The sequence below is a fragment of the Buteo buteo genome, chromosome 5, assembly GCF_964188355.1.
Source record: "Buteo buteo chromosome 5, bButBut1.hap1.1, whole genome shotgun sequence".
Lineage (NCBI taxonomy): Eukaryota > Metazoa > Chordata > Aves > Accipitriformes > Accipitridae > Buteo > Buteo buteo.
Window position 1 is genome coordinate 40,604,901 of NC_134175.1, and position 18,759 is coordinate 40,623,659.

Genomic DNA, 18,759 nt, shown 5'->3' on the forward strand with positions numbered 1-18,759 from the left:
TAAGTAGCAGGCAATTGAATTAACCACTGTTGACTGTATTGCTGTCTCTTAACAAACTCCATCTGTATGGTCTCCCTTTGTAGACGCAATTTTATAACTTAATTTCCCTACCAAAACATCAGTGTTTACTTAGTAAGAAATCTGTTCTTTGTCAGCTTAAAACAGTGATTTCTTTATTACCACTCTGCGCAAGGAATGACAGCACAGAGTTGGCACTGGAGCAAGTCTGGTTGAGTCTACAGCGTTGTAATGGAAACGGGGTGAACCGAGGGTCAAGTATAATGGGATTTGTATACAGAAATGTGTCTGCATAAGGAATAGCTGCATGAGATAAGAGAATGAAAGATGAGGCCTGCAGGTCTCCCTTTGCATGGCGGTGGGAGGGAGGTGTCGCCGTAGGTATACCGTGCTGCTGACACGGGAGACGGCGTTACCTCTGCGCCAGCGTAGCAAAGATGCCTAAATCACGCGTGCGTGCTCCAGCACTAGCTGCCGTTGGTGGGTGTTGGATGGGTTGGGGCGGTAGTCGATGATTACTCTGAGAATGTCTCGTATGTAATCTTTATTGATTTCAGGAAGCATAGGGTCAATGAGGGGTTTTAGAGCTATTACAGTCTGTGGCCTCCCTAAAAATTTTCCAGCAGGGTTGTCAAACATGGTGTTTGGCATGAATTTGGCCTGAATAACAAGAGGCTTGCTGGGTTTTTTTTGCTGTCTTTCACAGCACCTGAAGGAGTTTTTTGTGATTCCCAAGGGTTTTGCAAACCACAGGTTGAAAAGCACTAGTATAAACTTTCAGCAGTAAACAGCTGGGGAACATCAGATCCCTATTCCTTCCTTGATAAATATGTTATATTTTCCTGTGTCACTGGAAAACTAGAAGAATAGGAGAGCAGCTGTAGAGAATGACACGAACGGATCTGGGAGCAAAAGGGTTTTGGAAGGAAGGCTTTTTGGGTGGTACATGGATGATGAGATATAAAATACCTCATCCTTTCTTACCATGAGCTGATGATTTGGGGGGGGGGGGGGGGAGGAGGCAGGGGGCAGCATTCTGGCTTCTTCGAAGTCTGTTGGAGTTGTACGGGGCAGTAAGCAGTGCTGGGGTTTTACCATAGGGGTGGGCTTCTCTTTATTGCATTTAGTTTCTCCTGCTGTAGAGCCTTTCTCAGTCTTACACTGCAGACTAGAGCTGGTAGAGAAATGCCAGTTGTTTATTGCAGTCAATTGGAGAGAGATTCTGCTTCCTCTGGATTATTTGTGTTCATCTTTTCCCTATGGAAAATTAACTCCCAGCTGAATGTTGTCCAGATTTTAAAAACATCCATGTTTCATTCTGGTTCACTTTCTTTCTAGTGCTAAAAAAAGAAAAGGAAAAAAAGTGATAGGTTAAAAAGAAGAAATTAAAATTGAAGCACTGACTTATTGTTAATTCTCTTATTTTGTACAGAAAACTCCAGACACTTCCAAGTGAAAAGCTTGTTTGGAATAAAAAGGTGGTGTTTTTTTTCCTGCAGTCATATCAGTGAAAAAGTTTTACCTAGTTCTGCTCTTCACCCTATAATTGCTTGCTTTTCAGCATACTTGTAGCAAAGGAAAGGATGGTTAGATCAGCCAGCCTGCTGGATCAGATCTTACATTACATCTTGAGCTCTTTGAGTGCCATTAGCATTTCCTTTTAGAAGTGAAGAAATATTGACAGTTTGGTAGGTTATCTCGCATTTTACTGCACGTTAGGGCACTTCAAAGTCTTTATGTAGTGATGGGAACTGTCATGAAGTAGATGTGAAAAGGGCCTTTGGTCCAACTAAACCTGTCAGCAAGAAGATTTAGGGCAGATGGTTATTATTAGAAATCAATGTATTTATTATATATTGTTCAGGAATATTTCCCTTTGGAGGTTACTGTGAGTGCTGTTGCTGTTTAAAATGTGTCAAATGCCAGTAAAATTAATTCCTGCAGAAAACCCAGGGAGCCCCAACCAAAAGCTTTGCTATTATGGGAATGCACGTCTTTTACTTCTTTGTGCTGTGATACACCAGAGGCAGGTACACACGCAGCATGCCAGCAGCGTACCTGGTGTGTGTGGATGTGTGTGTGTGAGATGTGTTTCTGTGCAACTATCACAATCACCTCTGCATACAGAGCTCCTCGGACTGCTGTGTCTAGAAAGGCTTTGTAGAGATTTGTGCTGTACCTGTTCCCATTTCGTTTTATTCCCCTTTGTAAAACATGGTTTTCTGGTTACTTCCAGTTGGTTACAACAGCTTATTGCTGCTTAGAGCAAGCACAGTATCTTTCTAAAGCCTGAACACCAATGGTTTCCCCCTGTACTTCAGAAAAGAGAAGTAGGACATTTCAGGCTTTTTATAATTAGTTGGGTGTAGGTTTTTCTTCCTTGATGTCCTGTTTAGTTACAGGGTTTAAGTTATAGGACCTTGGATTATGGGAAGAGGACATTCCCAGTAGAAAAGGAGCATATTAGCAGCAACATTAATGCTGGAAGTCGCTGTCCTGGAACAAAGATTCATTTTCCATTCACCCCGTGATTTACAGCACATTCCAACCAAGTGATTTGGCTATGGTCTTCTGGCATAACATTGTTTGCCCTTTCCCTGACATTTTGCATATAAAGAAAAGTTATGAGCTTCTTGGGCATTCAAGGTACCAGGAAATGCAGGACTCTACCTAATTTGTTAACATGAAATTATAGATGTCAGACATAGACTCTGTTAGTTAACATTGGTTAGAGTAATGCTGCAGCCAGTTGATTGTATTACAGTCATGATGAAGAGGAATGGTCCTTTTTTGCTTTTCTGGGATATGACGGGTATAGAGCCAAGGCAGATTTAAAGTGTAATGAATGAAGAAGCATTTTCTATGGTTTGCCTGAGTCTTCCATGAGCTCCACTGCTGTGGTGTTGCTGCCACTGACTTGCCCTCTCCGCAACAGGTTAGTGCTGGCCTAACATGGAAAGGGACTTTTCAGAAGTACTATAGGCATAGTCTTTTAAATGTTAAACTATTCTGTAGCACTTGAATGTTATTTCCTTTTGAGGGAGAAAAGCCCCCACCCGAAAGTTGCATGGCAAGAAGACACTAGGCAGGGATCAGAAACTCTGATTTCCTCCCCACACACATACACTTCCCATTTGTTTTCCCAAGCCCAGTGTCTTCACAGCTACAAGCAAAGTATTCGCTCCAAAGTGCTAATATCCTCAACATGTGTCCCAAGGGAAATCAATCAGATGTAGAGAAATGGCTGTGTCACATCCAACACATCTTTCCAACACCCATTTCCCACATGACCTCACCAGCGCTGAATCCTGACAGATTTCCCTCAGCTTCCTACTCAGCTCTTCCGTCAGGATCTGGTCCATGGCTACACCTCTTCCCGTCCCATTCCCCACCACTTCCCACCTTGCTTGCTCCCCCCGCACCCGCCATGCCGCTGCCCAGCCCTCATCCCCTCTCCGCCCCGACCCCACAGTGTTTTGACACCCCAGCTCTCAAATTTTGTGACTACTGGAATCAAGTTCTCATGCCTGGTGGTTTCAACCTGAAGTTCACGCGCCTCCAGGTTTGCACCGCTCCTTCGGTCTGTCGCTGAACTACTTCCATTGGCTCTCGCACTTTTATCCATGCTTTCTTTCATGCCTTTTTCGCTCACTCTCCTTCCCTCTCTCCCTCTCAGCTACCTTCCTTGAAGTTCCCCTTCTTAAAATATGCTTCCTCTCTGAAGGCTTTCATCATTAATCTCTCAAGAAACTATCTTAGAGACTCATCTGCTGTGCTTTGATTTATTCGTTGTGGGGGTTTTTTGGCTGGTATCTCACAAGAACTGAGCTGGTCATCCTTCTACCTCCGTCGCTAAAGGAAAGCTTGTGTGAAAAGGTGGGCTTTCAGAACTTAAATTAAAAGATCATGTAAGTAAGATAATTGGATAAAAAAGGATATTAGGATCTGAAACAGAATGTTTACTTGCTTTGATGTGCTTTGGGAACATATGTCTGCACAGTGGGCTGTGTGGCTGATTAAGTATAAAACAACCCAAGAAAAAATCACCACTATTAAGCTTAAATCAAAGATCTCTCCTAGAGACACTAATTTGATTTGGGTTTGAAGGTCCCGTATCAACTCTAATTTCTACTTTTGATGTCTTGCTTCTTTGTGTGCTCTATAATGGAGGGCAACCTTACTTATTAAAATTTTGCATTTTTCTTCCATTTTAAAAGCAAATATTGATATTGTTGTTGTTATTGTGTTGCAATTGTGCTTAGAAGTGTAAGCCAAAACTAGACCTGCATTGTGGTAAATGCAGCATAAATGCAGTAAGAAACAATATGTGGTTAGGAGAGTTTCTAATCTGAGGACCAATTTCTGCACTCACACTCCCAACTTTGCTCCCTCCAAACATCGCCCTTGTCCCTACTAAGGCTGCCAACAACCTGTGAGCTTAAGAACGTTGTTAACTTCTGGTGGAACTTAGACGAAAAAAGTTTCAAGCTCTAAACCAAAATACTTTTGTTTTCATTGATAAAAATAATAATACTTTTGTATTGGGTGAAATTAATTCTTTTGTTCCATTTGTTCTTGGTTTTAGATACTTTAAACTTAGGATTGAAGTCAGGTAGGTTTGAAAATGAAGTAGTCTTTTGAAAGGAAAAATGAAAGACGTTTACCTTTTTTTTCCAGTTTTGAAACAAAAAAATCCTTTTTCTTACCTGGAGCAAATATATTAAATTGACCTCATATGCTAGAAGTTGCATTAAGCCTTGAATATGTTTTTCTAAGGGATGGAAAAAAAATTGTGCTAAGAAATTGTACCCACCTTAGATTATGATACTGTTTCCATGGTGTAGATGGAAAACGGAGGAACTGACACACTGGATACCTGTTCCTGTTGCTCCTGCCATCAGCAGCAGAGTTTCCTTTGACTTCAGTGGTGCAAGATTAGACTTTAAGGTGTGACTTTTAAAGGTATTTAGACAACTGCCATTGCCAATGGATGCAGAGTGGGATTTTTCATAGTGTCTGCCTAAATCATTCTCAGAGCAGTGCCCTAACCACAAATCCACAAATAAGGGATTTTATGTTCAGAGGTTTGTGTCTCTTAAGGCCCAAAGGAATTACCGCAGTTATCTGATCTGACATCTGTGACACTGGCCATAGGATTCCCCCCTTTAATTTCTACAGTGGGAGAAATTACTCTTTCCTACTATTAAAACTCCAAACCTTGCAGTACACTTAGAGCCCATCTTTTAGAAAAACATCTAGTTTTGCCATAAAGTCTTGCAACAGCACTGAATTTACCACTTCCTTCCATAAACCCATCTAATGGGAACTTGCCCTCACTGTTAAAAAATCTTTTTTATTTTTCATGATTTCCATGCCTCAAAGCCATATTTGAGGGAAAAGAAGAAAATGGGAACAGCTTGAAACATGCCCATTAACTTTCTGCAGAGAAGCTGTTGCAATTTTTGTCCAGCTTCACAGTCTCCCTAACAGCTTCTTATAAGTGAGTGTATTAATTGCTGAATTAGCAAAGGTGGCTCTAATTTTCTATGTATCCATCTTTGTGATTATGAAAGAAAAAGGTATTATTAATCCCATTTTAGAGCTGAGAAAATACAGGAAAAATAAATAAAATTATTTGTGCTGAGCATCCCAGCAGGGGAGGGCTGGGAGTTAACAGTGATGTGTCTTGGCTCCCCATCCCGATCTCTTCCTAGTGCAACATGTAAGCTGGCATCTTCAAGCTGATAACCCTATATTCGAGCATCAGGTCACTTTACAGGATAATTATCAACTTGTTGCAGTGCTGGTAGAGCTGGGAAGCATGAGTGATTCCCCATCACCGCGCTCCCTGGCAGTGGCTGGGGTGAGAGGCGGCTGCAAGGCAGCTCCATGCTGCTCCTCGCAGCGCATCCTCTGCTCCCCGAGCCGAAAAAATGGGAAGGAGGGGGAAATCTTTGCGAATGATCAAATGTCTTGTGAATTCAATCGTTGTGGCCCAGGTTTGACCTCTGAAAGGTACCTCGTTTTGATGGACTTTGTGGGTTTTGATCCTGAGGGTACCGCACAAGTGTCGCGACCTATCGCCCTTCCTGTTGTAAGGGACTTTAAGTGAGAAATAAACAGAGGTGAAGTTGAGGGGCTGGCGAGAGCTGTTTAGACTGACTCGTTTAGCATGGATCCTGGAGCATTTTAGGTTTCCTGCTAGGTACAGCTTTGGCATTCTATACGTAGAGTGTCTGCCACAAGCACAGTCCATTTTTGGGGCATCCATATGTCTCTCCGCCATCTCCTGCAGATGTTGGGTGGTGTTCTGGGTACGCAGGACTTGTGAAAGCCAGGCCAGGGAGTTTTCTTTAAAACAAAACAAAAGGAAGGATTTTTATGTGGGGCTTAGATGGGATTGTTGGCTTTAAAATCTTTTTTCTTATAGTAAAACTCTACCAGCCGATGATACCCCTCCCCATGAGCAGCTCTGTTCCTAGCTTCCATCTCTGTGTAGCAGCTCTGCAGTCTTTTTATTGTACAGCAAAACAATTGACTGCAAGTGTCCATATTCCATTAAGCGTATGGAAAAGTATTCAGCCTTTTGTTTTCCACTGAATGAATTTACTTGGCATGTAAGTATTAATTTAGACTAGTCATGGGACATTAGTGCTGGTTAATTGTCCCCATTTTTCTGGGGTTTATTTAACTGATGGAGATTATTTCAGAAATGTACAACTTCTTTAACTGTTGCATTCATTGCTGGATGCCCCTTGCAGAGGCTCCAGACTCACATGCAGCAGTGGGGAGATGGTGGCACACCTCTGCCATGCAAGATTTTGGGATTGCTGGTGTGTGACCACAGGGGGAGAGCATGATGAGAAAAAAGTCACCCCAAGGCCCTGTTCATAGCAGCCAGCACTGGTTTTGCCAGTCCCTCGGGGGGTTTCCTTTCCCAGGAGCCCAGCCCGGCTCCTCAGAGATGATGATGCTCGTCCACTGTGGGACCACGAGGCTCCTTTCTCAGCACTGCGTCCAGCAGCGATGGACCGAGCGCAGCGCACACACCTCCTGTGAGCTGCGGCAGCGGAGACGAGCGCCTGCCAAGCTCCAAGGCACACGCAGGGACACGCCAGTCCACCTCACTGAAAACCACAGGCTGAATTTTTTTGCCTTGCTTTCTAAAGAAAAACTACCAGCTCCTTCCCCCAGACTTTGGGATGAAACTGTGGAGCTTTGGACAAGCTGCTGCTCCTTTCAGCAAAACCCAGGTGGCAGGAAAATTAAGCAGAACTCTTTTCCCCGCTGCCTTCAGTAGCGTGCATGCCCCCAGCATCACCACGAGGCCCTGCAGCCCTTGGATGGGATCAGGGAAGGTCTCCCCCACCTCAGTGTCTCCCTCTGTTAGGGAGCAGGGAAGGGACAGCCTCTCCTGGGTGGGGGAGGAAATGAATCCAGGCTCGCCTGCTTCGTCAGAGATGCAAATTGCTCTACAAGTCCTGAGCATTAATTATAGAGCCTGGGCTTCTCGCTAGAGCCACGGGGAAAACAGGCCCCTGGCTCCCATTAAATTTAATGGCATTTGGACACCCAATTCCCTTAGCCTATTTGAAAACCAGAATCCCAGTTTCTTCAGAAATATATGTGGTCAGGTGAAATCCCTCATCCCGCTGCAGACAGTGAGATTTTTACAGCATTGGCTTCAGCAAAGCAGGGAACTCTCCCCCAGGCGCTGGAGTGTTTTCCTCGTGCCACCTGCGGGATCCAGGGAAGGAGCAGGGACTGATGTACGGATAGCGGAGGTCTGGGCACGGAGCTCTGCAGACACACGGAGAAACCCAGCTCTGGCACCACACCACCATTGCACGGGCTGGTTCACGGCACCATGCTGGAGATTGTCCCGCTGCAGGGCTTGGGGCATGGGGATGGGAAGCCCTGCTGGCCCGGGAGGAGAGCAGAGCATGGGGCAGAGCTGCCTTCCCCCCGCACAATTTCATCTCTCATCCATTTAAGCCACTGCCTCTAAAACGTAGCAGCTAATTGTTCTCCTCTGCCAGGAGCAGACCTGCGAGGCTACGGCTGCCTCTCGCTGTGTATTTGCAGAGTGCCGATGCGATGGCACAATGTGCGACTTGGGGATTAGGTAAGAAATAATGCCAGTAGCGCAACTGGAAAAAAAGGGGGGAAAAAAATCAAACTTTTGGGGAGTTAGGAGCAGAGGAGCCCTCTGGCCAAGTGAGCCCTTCCTGGTAGGCAGCTACTGGAAGCCACGTTATTTTGGGACATGCTGCTTCGTGGGATGGTGCCTTGCTAGAACTGTAGGTGTACAACGGTGAGACGTGATCCCTGCCTGGGAGGGCTTACAGGAGCCAGACCTGGCTGAGAGTACGGCGATCCCAGTCCACAGAAGGAGAGATGCGGTAAGGAGAAGCCTGCTCTCCACCCCAACCGGTCTTTATACACAGGGCCAGCCTCGTATTGAAACACCACCCGGGGCTCCAGCTGCATGCATTTTGGGTGAATTCTTGATCTTTTTCCCAGTGTTACCTTTTTGGCCAGGGTGGAGTTTTCCTGTTCTGAGGGACTCCAGCGTTTCTGCCCAATTTAGCACGGAGAAAATGAACAGCAAACCCTTCATATTGTTATACACATTTTAGATGTCGGCCTCACAGTTTGATCAGCGGAGGCTCCGAAGGCTCGTAAACCTGGTAATACATAGTTTCAAGCCTGCATCAAAGAAGTTCACAACCCTTTTGGGAGAAGCTGTGAGTACTGATGAAAGAGGGAACTTATTGTATATGTAAGAAAACTTCTTTCATGGCTTATGTATTAAGGCAGGCTCTGTGGCCCAGGGAAGATTGGGGCTGCTTTTAATTTACATCCCCCCTCACTTATATTAAGTCTTCGTCAGAAGAAAAATTAGTCAGATGTTTTCTTAATGACATCATTTTTTTTAATCCTGTTTCATTTTTTCCAGATGAGGCGGTGGAGATTATTAGAAATGAATTGAAACTAAATCTGGAACAGAGACTTTGATTCACTTCTCCCTCCTCCCCGGTAGAAATAAATTGGTCAGCTCCGTGCTCAGCCGCCTTTATTAGCAGCCTCGACAAAAAACAGCCCCGGCAGCCTCGGCTGCAGCTTTCCTGAGCTTGCTGCCATCGCAGCTGACGTCATGGCGAGAGGCACCGGAGAGTGGCTCGGAGAGGGACTTTGGTCGCCCCATAATTTTGGTAACGAAAGGCCGTGGCGACACAGGTGGGGAGGTTAGGAGGTCTGAAATAGCCATGCCGTTATAAGTTTGACTTTCGGTGCTGTAAAAGAAAACAGGCTCGATGCTGGTGGGTGTTCCTCTAGCGAAACCCCAGCCTGGGTCCGACGAGCGCGTGTGCGTCCGTGGCTGTGCATCTCCGCAAGTCCCTTATATCTGATAGGTTTTCACTGTCTTGTATTTCACACCAGTGAGCCGCGAAGAGTATTGCTACAGGAAAGTACTTTGAACTATAAATATTTTAAAAGGCATTTAATTTACTACCTATCAGCAGAAAGTGTTGAAAAAGCCACAAGGTTTACTAATTTATCAGAAAGACAGAGAAACATGCAGAAGATCAAACAAAGACAAACATGCTCGTAAACTGCTGAATAAGTCTGCAAAGCTTATATTACATTTCTTTGTGGTTTTGTTGATATGAAGGTAATACAAATAAATTAAAATGCACCTGAACCGTTGATAAGGCAGGGTGGGACCAAGATCCTGAGGTGCAGGTGGCATGTGTAAACTGCTCAGACCCTCGTGTTTGTGGTTGTCTGTGCATGGAGAGACAGCTCTTAGATGCACTCGCTGGTGGCATATTTGGATATTGTTAGTCAAGGACCTTTGTAACACTGTCCCTTAGCTCAGCCCACGTCCCAGATCCCTGACCTCCGAAACCCCAAATCCCCATGGTCTCCCACGCCTGGGGTGCAGCCCCGTGGGGTGCACATCCATCTCCCTCAGCTTTGCCAAAGCACCAGGCCAGGGACAAATGCCGTCCCTGCCGTGACCTGCATCTCTGCACCATCTCCACTTCCAGCAGTCTGTGAGTACAGAGAGAGCTAATGCAAAGCAGATTTTGCTCTTTCATTTTGCCTAATGGCAGCTCTTTGGTGCCTCTTTTGGTGTTTAGCTCAGATTTTCTGCTTCTCAGGTCAGGGCATGTAACTTTTTCTCCCCTCCTTGCACCCTCTGTCGTTTGGCTAAGAGGCTAGAGGGTACAGTAGAAGATGTGTCTGGGAGATGTCCACACACTTTCTCTTCCATCCTTGCTCACCCTGCAAAAACTGCTCGAGTGCCAAAACAGGCCTGTGACTTTCTTTTTGTTACCTGCTGATTCCCTCAGCATTTACTGACTTCTTTCTCAGGTAACACTTGGCCTGGGGAAGATCTGAGGGATTTAACAGAGGTGGCCCCCAGAAAGCATGCAATAAAACCTCTCATGAACTTTTGCCCTCTGAACCGTACCACCGACCTGTCAAGGAGGTTTGTGCAAGCCGTGATGGACGCAGGCAGGGAGGGCTGCTCCACCGGCGCTGCCGAGCCACGCACGCTGGGCCAAGCGAAGCACGGCTCTCCTCAACTTCATATAACTACTCCTTGCGCCGTTTGCATCCTTTCACGTGCAGTCCCGCCTGGGGCTTTGTCTGCGCATGGCAGCGCTAAACATCTGGATACCCAGGGGCAGTGAGGAGCTCACAAACCCCAGGTTTGCCTCGAATGTCTTCATGCAGCCAGCCTCCCTGTGCAAGGAGATGGAGTGAGATCTCCAGCACGGAGCGTGCTCCACGCAGCCTACACGTGCAGGCTCTGCCAGAAGCAGCTCATGCCCCTTTTCACAGCAGCCCAGCTGGGGTGAGCCACCTTGCACAAACATGTGTTTAGTGCAATGTGAATGCAGGTCTGCAGGAAGCTTGCACTGGCTTCAGGCTCCGTATATGCCAAGAGGGGAGGTTTTTCCCACCATGCGCTCGAAATCCTCCCTCATGGGCGAAGGTGGTGGGGTGGGAGGGAGAAGTGTGGCGGGTGGCCGTGCCCACCCCAGGTGGCTGTGAGTGATGGCGTGTCTCTGTTTCCTTCCCAGGCCTCCTCCTCTGAGCGGCAGCCCCGTCATCTCCGACATCTCCCTCATCCGCCTGTCTCCGCACCCTGCCGGGCCTGGAGAGTCACCCTTCAGCCCGCCGCACCCTTACGTGGCACCCCACATGGAGCACTACCTCCGCTCCGTCCACAGCAGCCCCACGCTCTCCGTCATCTCAGCTGCCAGGGGCCTCAGCCCTGCTGACGGTAAGACGCTGTGCTGTTGGTACTGCAATGATTTTGTAGTTCACCAGCACTGAAATTCCCTAAAATCCAGGGATTTGCAGCTGCAAAGGCTCCGCAGCTGCTCTCTGAAGTGGGAGAGCTGTCTCTTTTTCTTTTCGGGTTTTTTTTCCCCCCCGTTAACTACACATTTGTTTTGCATCATTGCACTGAGAAAGCAGAGCGTGAGAATAGCTATTACCGCTGGATCATATTATAAATATTTTGCTTAAAGTACGTTCCTTTCTGCAGCGCTCTCGGCTCTCTTACGAGCTTCCCCACTCTTATGTCTCTACTGGGAGCCCTGCTTCCCCCAAAGACGGTCACGGTCGCTTCGGCTGCCTGGCCTGGCTGGGACTGACGTTGCAGAGATGAGGCAACGCCGGCTGGGTTATCCCCCTGTTGGCTTTGTGTCTCGGGGCAGGATGGCTCCCGGGTGAAGGAGAGGGGCCACGCTTTCCTCCTCCTTACTCCTGAGCTGCCCTGCAGCAGCTTTCGGTGAAGGCGAAGGGCGCGTGGGGAGCTGGCACTGGGTGCGCGCGGAGGTGGTGATGTTCTCCGAGCCCGGGCAGACCCTGTGCCAGGGAGCTGGGGACAAAAATGGCTAAGCGGGGAAAGGGGAAAATGCACGATTCTGCTTTCGCTTGGGGAGGTGCAAGTCATGCCCTATTTTGTCAGAAGTGCTTCGTTACACGGTTGCAGGCAGCTGGCTCTGTGCCCGTGGAGCAGCCGGGGTTTGGGGTCTCGGCACACCCAGCAAACCCAATATCTCTTGGCTCCCAAGCTGCTGCAGGGGCAAGCAACCCTTCTCCCCCACAGAGCAAAGCACACCAGAGAGCAACAAGGCCTTCAGCTTAGTGTCTCACAGCGTAAAACCATCTTCTCTGGCTAAAAAAACATCGCTAGGGTGATCCGGAGATGGATGCGTCTTCTTCCCTCCCCCAAAACGTCATCCAAACTCCCAGCTGCCCGCCGCGGAGAGGTCTGATGGCTGGTACGCGTGTGCTCTGCCCCGTCCTCTCCTTCCAAAGCCAGTTTTGTTGTTTGCTGTGAAAAAAAGGCATTGTGTTTTGGTTGCTTTTCTTCTCCTTTTATTCTTTTTCTTTTTTTTTTTTAAGGCAGTGGTAAATAAGTTAATAGGGCAAGCGGGTGGGGAGGCAGGTTTGAAAAATTACAGCTGGGAGAAAGTAAGCGTAATTGGCTTTGGCAGCCAAAATGGTTTTATGCTGCCAGACACTAAACCTAGCTCTATGCATTAGACCTTGGCTTTAATTTCCTCGCACTGCTATCGGGAACTGGGCTGCATTTGTCTTTCCTTCCTAATAGGCAGGGATGTTAATGCTGACAGGGTTACTGCTGCCGGCAGGCTGGGCCCTCTCCCCCCTCCCCGGGGTGCTGGCTGCGTCCGAACGGGAGGATTATTAGAAGGGGGAACGAGAGATTGTTTATAAATTTGCGGAAATGGAGGAATGCAGAGGCCCCAGCTTAGTTTCTTTTGTCCGCAGAAGCACGCCCAAGCGCACGTCACGAGAGCCCTACGCGGAGCCGCGCGGCCGGGGCTGGCGGGGGGCGCGGGGGGGAGACGGGGCCGCCAACGTCAGCGCCGAGGTCTAACGTTGCGGTGGGAACCTTCTCCCCATGTTTTTCTCCTCACCCGTGGCTCCGGCAGTGGCTCACGAGCACCTGAAGGAGCGAGGTCTCTTCGGGCTGCCCCCGCCGCCGCCGGGAGCCAACCCCGCCGACTACTACCACCAAATGACGCTGATGGCCAGCCACCCGAACCCCTACGGGGACCTCCTGATGCAGAGCGGGGGAGCAACCAGCACAGCCCACCTCCACGATTACCTCAGCCCTGTCGACGGTGAGTAGCGGGTCCGGGTCCTCCCCAGCACAGCTGAAATTTTGGGGCAGATGGATGGGACTGTCCTCCAGGTGGAGGTTGCTACATGTGGTTACTCTGCCCTGCCGAAACCCACAGGTGCTGCGCTACAATTCTCGGCTTAAAAGGTTGCCTTGTTCCATATATATGTATAAAACATCCGTCATTTAAAATATCTGCGTTGTGGCCTCTTTGGGAGGATGGCATGGCTGCTGCACGGGTAGGAGACGCGCTGGTCCAGTGGGCAGGGCATCGCCGCCGTCCTGCTGCTTTGGCCGTGGGTGACCACAGCGTGCCTGGGGGCAAGCTCCAGCTCCGGCTCACCATCCGACCCCACGTTTAGCCCGGTTGGTGTCTGGGACAAAAGCTGGCCTTTTCCTGGCATAGCTGGGCTCAGCACGATGGACCTCTCGTCTTGGTGGAGACCTCTCGGGTCCCCAAGGAGAAAAAATATGTTAACGGGGAGCCGTGGTGGAGAGGATATGTTAGTGCTTTGTGGGAGGAAAAAAAATGCAGGAATGTGGTATTTACGCTAGTATCAGGCATTACAAACCCAGAAAGTTCTCGCTCCTGGCTAAATGGAGAAGAAATAAAATCATGTTAGGCGCTGCGGTGCTGAGTCATTGCTGCAGCCTGACCGCTGCCCTGGTGAGATGGGTAAAGCCTATCTGGAAGCGTATCTGAGATCCAAATGATTTTTCTGAGCTGTTAGAAATTTCTTTCCTTTCACTTTATGCTACATCTTGCAAGAACTGGGGTTGCGCAGATATTACAGAGGACAGTTTGGGAATTATTTCTGTGGCAAGAAAGAGAAGTCTCTGCTCAACTTTCAGATCCTGGCTTCTGTTTCCTGGGCTGCCTTCAGATTTGCCTGTGGACCATTATAATTTTTGGAGTGGAGATCTGCATCGTTTCATTACCGCTTCAAAGTTTCTGTTGTTGAGCTTTTAAGATGAAAGACTTTGCAGTCTCGCTGCTTCGTAAAGTGACTGGTTTGGAATGATAAAAGCTGTTCTGGCTGTTCAGCGATGGGGGCTTATAGATGTTTCTAACAAAAAAACAATTTCTTGGCTGCAGCTGCTGCGGAAGTTTTACCTGAATAGTCATTTTCTGCTGCCAGTTCCTAGATTAATCAGGAACCTGGATCCCAGTCTGAAAGGGAGAGCACATGCTCCTTGGTACCATCCTGCCTCTAACACCCAAAATACCTTCCGGGCTTCTCTGCTACACAGCAGCTGGTCAGTAAGACCTCTCTGTCTTCCCTCCAAAGGGTTAATGTCTGTGGTTATAACAGATGGGTGCAAACCAGCCCTGCCAAGTTCTCCTCGGGCTCATGAACAAGACTCCTTCCTCCTTGCCTCCTTATTAGTCCATCTCTGACCAGCAGTGCCTCACTGAAGTGCCAGATAAACAGCCAGTGAGGGAAGAAAACACCACTGTTTTCATGCTAGCGCAGGCTGACTCTTGGCACACCAAGATGCTCGTCCTCTGGTTTGCCGAAGATCAGTCTTTATCTAAAGTTGTCTGAGATAGTCCCCTTAGCAGAAGACTCTCTTACTGCTTGCCTTCTCCTTAAAACAGCGCTAGAGTGAATCACGTACCAAAGGTCCCAGTTTCATGCAGTCAAGTTCATAACCATTATTCACTGCAAAGCCAGGGCTCACCAAGCATTTGTTTTGATCTTTCAGTAAAGCTTTGTTGATGAGTAACTGGAAAGCCCTTTCTGGGCCTTCACATGCTCTATGTGAGATGAAAACTTTCAAATGTCATGAGGATGTGACGTGAGACACCAGAAGGCTACTTTTTAAGAATGTGAAAAGGAGCAGCAGCCCAGTGCCAGTCTCTGTTCTACAGGTGTAGGTTTATCCATCAGCCAGAGAGAAGAGAGAATTCTGCATTATCAAGGCGGAGGCTAAAATGGATGGCTCTGAAACACTGGCTGGGGAACGAGAGTCTCCCTCTCTTTTTAGAAAGTTATTTAAAAAATCTAAATCAGCGGGGCCTAAGTAAATAGTAGAACCAATAATTTAATGAAGCATCCTCTTATGGTGCTTTTCTGAGACAAGAATATCAATAGCATGCATAAAACCCTAATGAGTCACCACCTCACAGCATCTGTCATTCAGAGAGCCCTTTTCTTCCCAGAGAGCCCCAGAACATAAGAACTTTACAAGAATTAGTTTGCTGAAAATGCAGGTAGCTCCTGTTAAACCACATGCAGCACCATCACACATCTGTGATAACACTGGCACCTGTAAAAGAAAAAGCAGCAGATAAACATTTATTAAAACTGGCCTATTCAGTGTCACGTCACCTCCAAACACCTGCAGGTCCGTGGGACCCCTAGACACTGGGCATGGTAGTTCTTCCACAGACACATACCTGGGCCCTTCTTGTTGCTGTAATTGCATTTCTTGGAGAATTTCCCGATGCGTCCTTGTTTGTTGGTGGTTTTTTGTCCCATCAGGCGTCTAGGGTCAGGAAAAGCAATAGGACATAAATGTTGGCTGGAGCTTGTTGCTACCAACCTTGTGGCAGGTCTGCTGAGTGTTTAAACGGTGACAGAGCTAGGGTGCCCCAGAGCTGCATGTGTTTAGCAGGGTTTTCACTGTGCAGCTAGAAGTAGTTAAGTCACTAAAGTAGACCAAATTTAAGTTATACGCACCAGATTGCTGGGGTCTTCAGGCCAGTTCCAGTGGAGACTAAACAACCCTTCAGTTATCTGTCCTGTTTCATTCTGTTGTCCAAACAGGGACTCTAAATCCAAGAGTGGAGTTTGAATCCAGGCTTAAATCCATTTTCTGGAAAGCTTACACTTTCAAATCAAAAGTTAATAGCTTTCCAATGTCACAACATTGCTGGTGGGGCACTTTTGAGACTAATTTACAGGATCTATTCACCAGATCAAAACAATCTTTCACATTTCTATTCTAGAAGTGGGTGCCACATGGTGACAGAGTGGTTGCACAAGAACATCCCTGGGGCAGTAAAGACTGGTGGGGAGCACAGATGAACCTGGAGATGACTACAACTTTCTGAGCATGTTTAGTACATCCAACTTTTATTTTCCCTAAGCACAAAGGCTCCTGTGATTACCCTCAGCCCTTCAGGACACGCCATTTGCTCTCAAGAGGAGCGTATCCAGACTGACTCGATGCTTTTACTGTTATAGCCCTGTACATCAGAAGATCTCAAAGTACTGTACAAAGCAAAGCTACATCATCACTGGAGACCCCAAAGAGAAAGGAGATAAAATAATCAGTGAGAAGAGCAGCGGCAGCTCTAGGAACAAGATCCAGATCTTTGGAATAAGACTCTTATGGCCAGGGTGGGAAGCAGAGATCATCTTTAAATCCATTGCTTCTGTTTGCACAGTGTCAAAAGTGTGATTGGGTTGTCCACACTGAGTCAGGGAATGGGGGAAAAACATCTTGAGTTCAACTTGCGTCCAAGCAGCGCTGCAAAGAGGTAGTCGCTCAGGTCAGGAGGGCTACGTAGATGTGTTTGTGCAACCTTACCGTTACCAACAGCAGGAATGACCCTGCAGTACTGTCACGGCATTTCATCCAGTTCTGGAGCTAGAGCGGGGATCCCTGCCCTCTTTCTTTCTGCCTGGTGCATGGCAGTCATGAATGTCTTGACTCACAACCAGCAGTTTAACTGGAAAAAGGCTCTGTCCAGCCCAGCATAGCCAACAAGCCAATGGCTGGCACAGTTGCCTGGGACGTGGGCAAATCATCAAGCAGGACTTTATTTCCCCAAATCAAACAGTGATTCAGCTTCACTGGCCTCTTTCAGTCAGTGTTGTTGGAGCCTTTCTACTTCAAGTAAATGATTTAATAGCCATCAAGGTAAGGAGCAGGGCTGGCAGTGCAGCCCAGTGGTTACTGCAGTCATCAGGCGTGTGTCCGTGAGAGGTGAGCTCAGGACTCTCTTCCAGCAGGTTTATGTGAAGTGACTGCTCCCTCAGGATGGACGGAGAGAGCCCAGCCTCACAGCGACCTAGGAAAGAAGTGCCTCACCTGGGGCTTGGGAGACCAGCAGCTTGGGGTTTGCAGGCTGGATATGCTGGATCTCGGATGACTTCTCAAACAAGCCAGCTGTTGGCTACTCCGGGCAGACGGCGCGCCCTGTAGTCGCTTCCTTAAAAACTCTGAAAGATCCTTTTGTTTTGTTTTGTTTTCTTTGTCCCAGCACAGAATGGAAACTTGCTGAAATCTCAGAAAAGGTTCAGAGAATGGGAAATGATTTCCCACCCATTTCTAGCCAGCAATGCTGTTTTCCTCCCCAGAAAAATATGCGCAGAAGAGAGAAAAAGTCCCAGAGCATCCCATAAGCGCTCTGTCTGGAATCCTGCTGCACTCTGGTTTCTAAAGAATTCAATTTACATATGCAAGTTGGGTCGTCTAAACAGTTACCTTGTGGATTGGGAGTAGAAGAATGCAGCCTTGTCTTTCAGCGAGGATTTGAGGGAAGCATTAGTATTCCTTGAACTGCAAAGTTGATCAGCCCGGGGAGGGCAGAAAGAAGGGTCCCAGGACAGCGTCTGGTGCCAGAACAAATGTCCAGCATCTGCTGCAGTCTAAGTAAGACGTGTGTTGCCGCTGCAGAAGGGCAGAGGGGAATAAGGATCTGGTTATGCGAGGAGTGTTTGTAGTTTATTGCTGCTGCTTATTGATTAAGGGATCATCCTGGGTTTTTATGCTTCCCTTGGATTTAATTTGATGGTGGGAGGAGGGGGATATTTCTGTATGCTTTGGGTGGAGCTTTCTTGGTGAGTGGCCAGGAAGACAGCCCATTTTGATAACGCAGTATTTATCCCGTGTCTTGGTCAGGGGGTGCAGGGGAAGCCGTGGCTCTGGCCGTGTTTCGGTGAGGAGAGGGAGTGAGCCATTTGCAGCCCATGTGCCTTAAGGGCTTGGCCATTTGGAAGCAGATTCCCCCGACATCCCTCTGCAGTCGAGATCACAGCAACATGCCTGTCTGTAAAGAGATGCCTGAGATTTCCTTGCCCTGAAGGAGCCTCAGAGGAGCTCCCACTGAGTGCCTGGCGTTTCCTTTCAGGAGGGCTTTGCTGCCACTATTTCTAGTGTGATACGAGGTCTGAAATCTCCCTCCAGGAAAACCATGTCTTGTAATGTCCCTCTGATGGCTCACAGCCATGGCGAGTGGTCGGAGCAGGAACCTCTGCTCCCGCCTCCCACGTGAGCCGGGGTCTGATCCTGCCCTTCGGCACAACAGCACTGGGAAGAGCCGTGGGAGTCAGACCACAAGCCACCACATGTGTAAAAGCTGACCATTTGGCTCATTGCTGGCCCGTTGTGGATAAATCTAAATTTGGGAAGAACATCCCAGTTTCTGAGCAACCCGTGGCTGTGATAATTCATAGACACTGTAGGAAACTGCCAGGAAAACTTTTACCTTTTTACCAAGAAATCTGGACTTTCCTCCCAGCTCTAGGCTGGTTGGAGGACCGGGCTGGGACATTTGGCAGACGTGGACAGTGTCACTTGAAAATTCAGCCTTGAATTCTTGCTAGGTTAGA

General features: G+C 47.8%; 1 protein-coding gene across 4 annotated transcripts in view; it reads left to right on the forward strand.

The window, feature by feature from the left end:
- Window positions 1-18,759, forward strand: part of GLI2 (GLI family zinc finger 2) — a 200,554-nt gene that overhangs the window by 146,584 nt on the left and 35,211 nt on the right. For 3 of the 4 annotated variants that reach the window (XM_075028752.1, XM_075028753.1, XM_075028754.1), the window contains 2 exons: window positions 11,118-11,320; window positions 13,005-13,196. In XM_075028752.1, the coding sequence (XP_074884853.1) occupies window positions 11,118-11,320; window positions 13,005-13,196 (395 nt within the window). Of the gene's footprint in view, window positions 1-10,674; window positions 10,743-11,117; window positions 11,321-13,004; window positions 13,197-18,759 lie in introns of those variants that run through there. The other variant, XM_075028755.1, reaches the window with a different exon arrangement.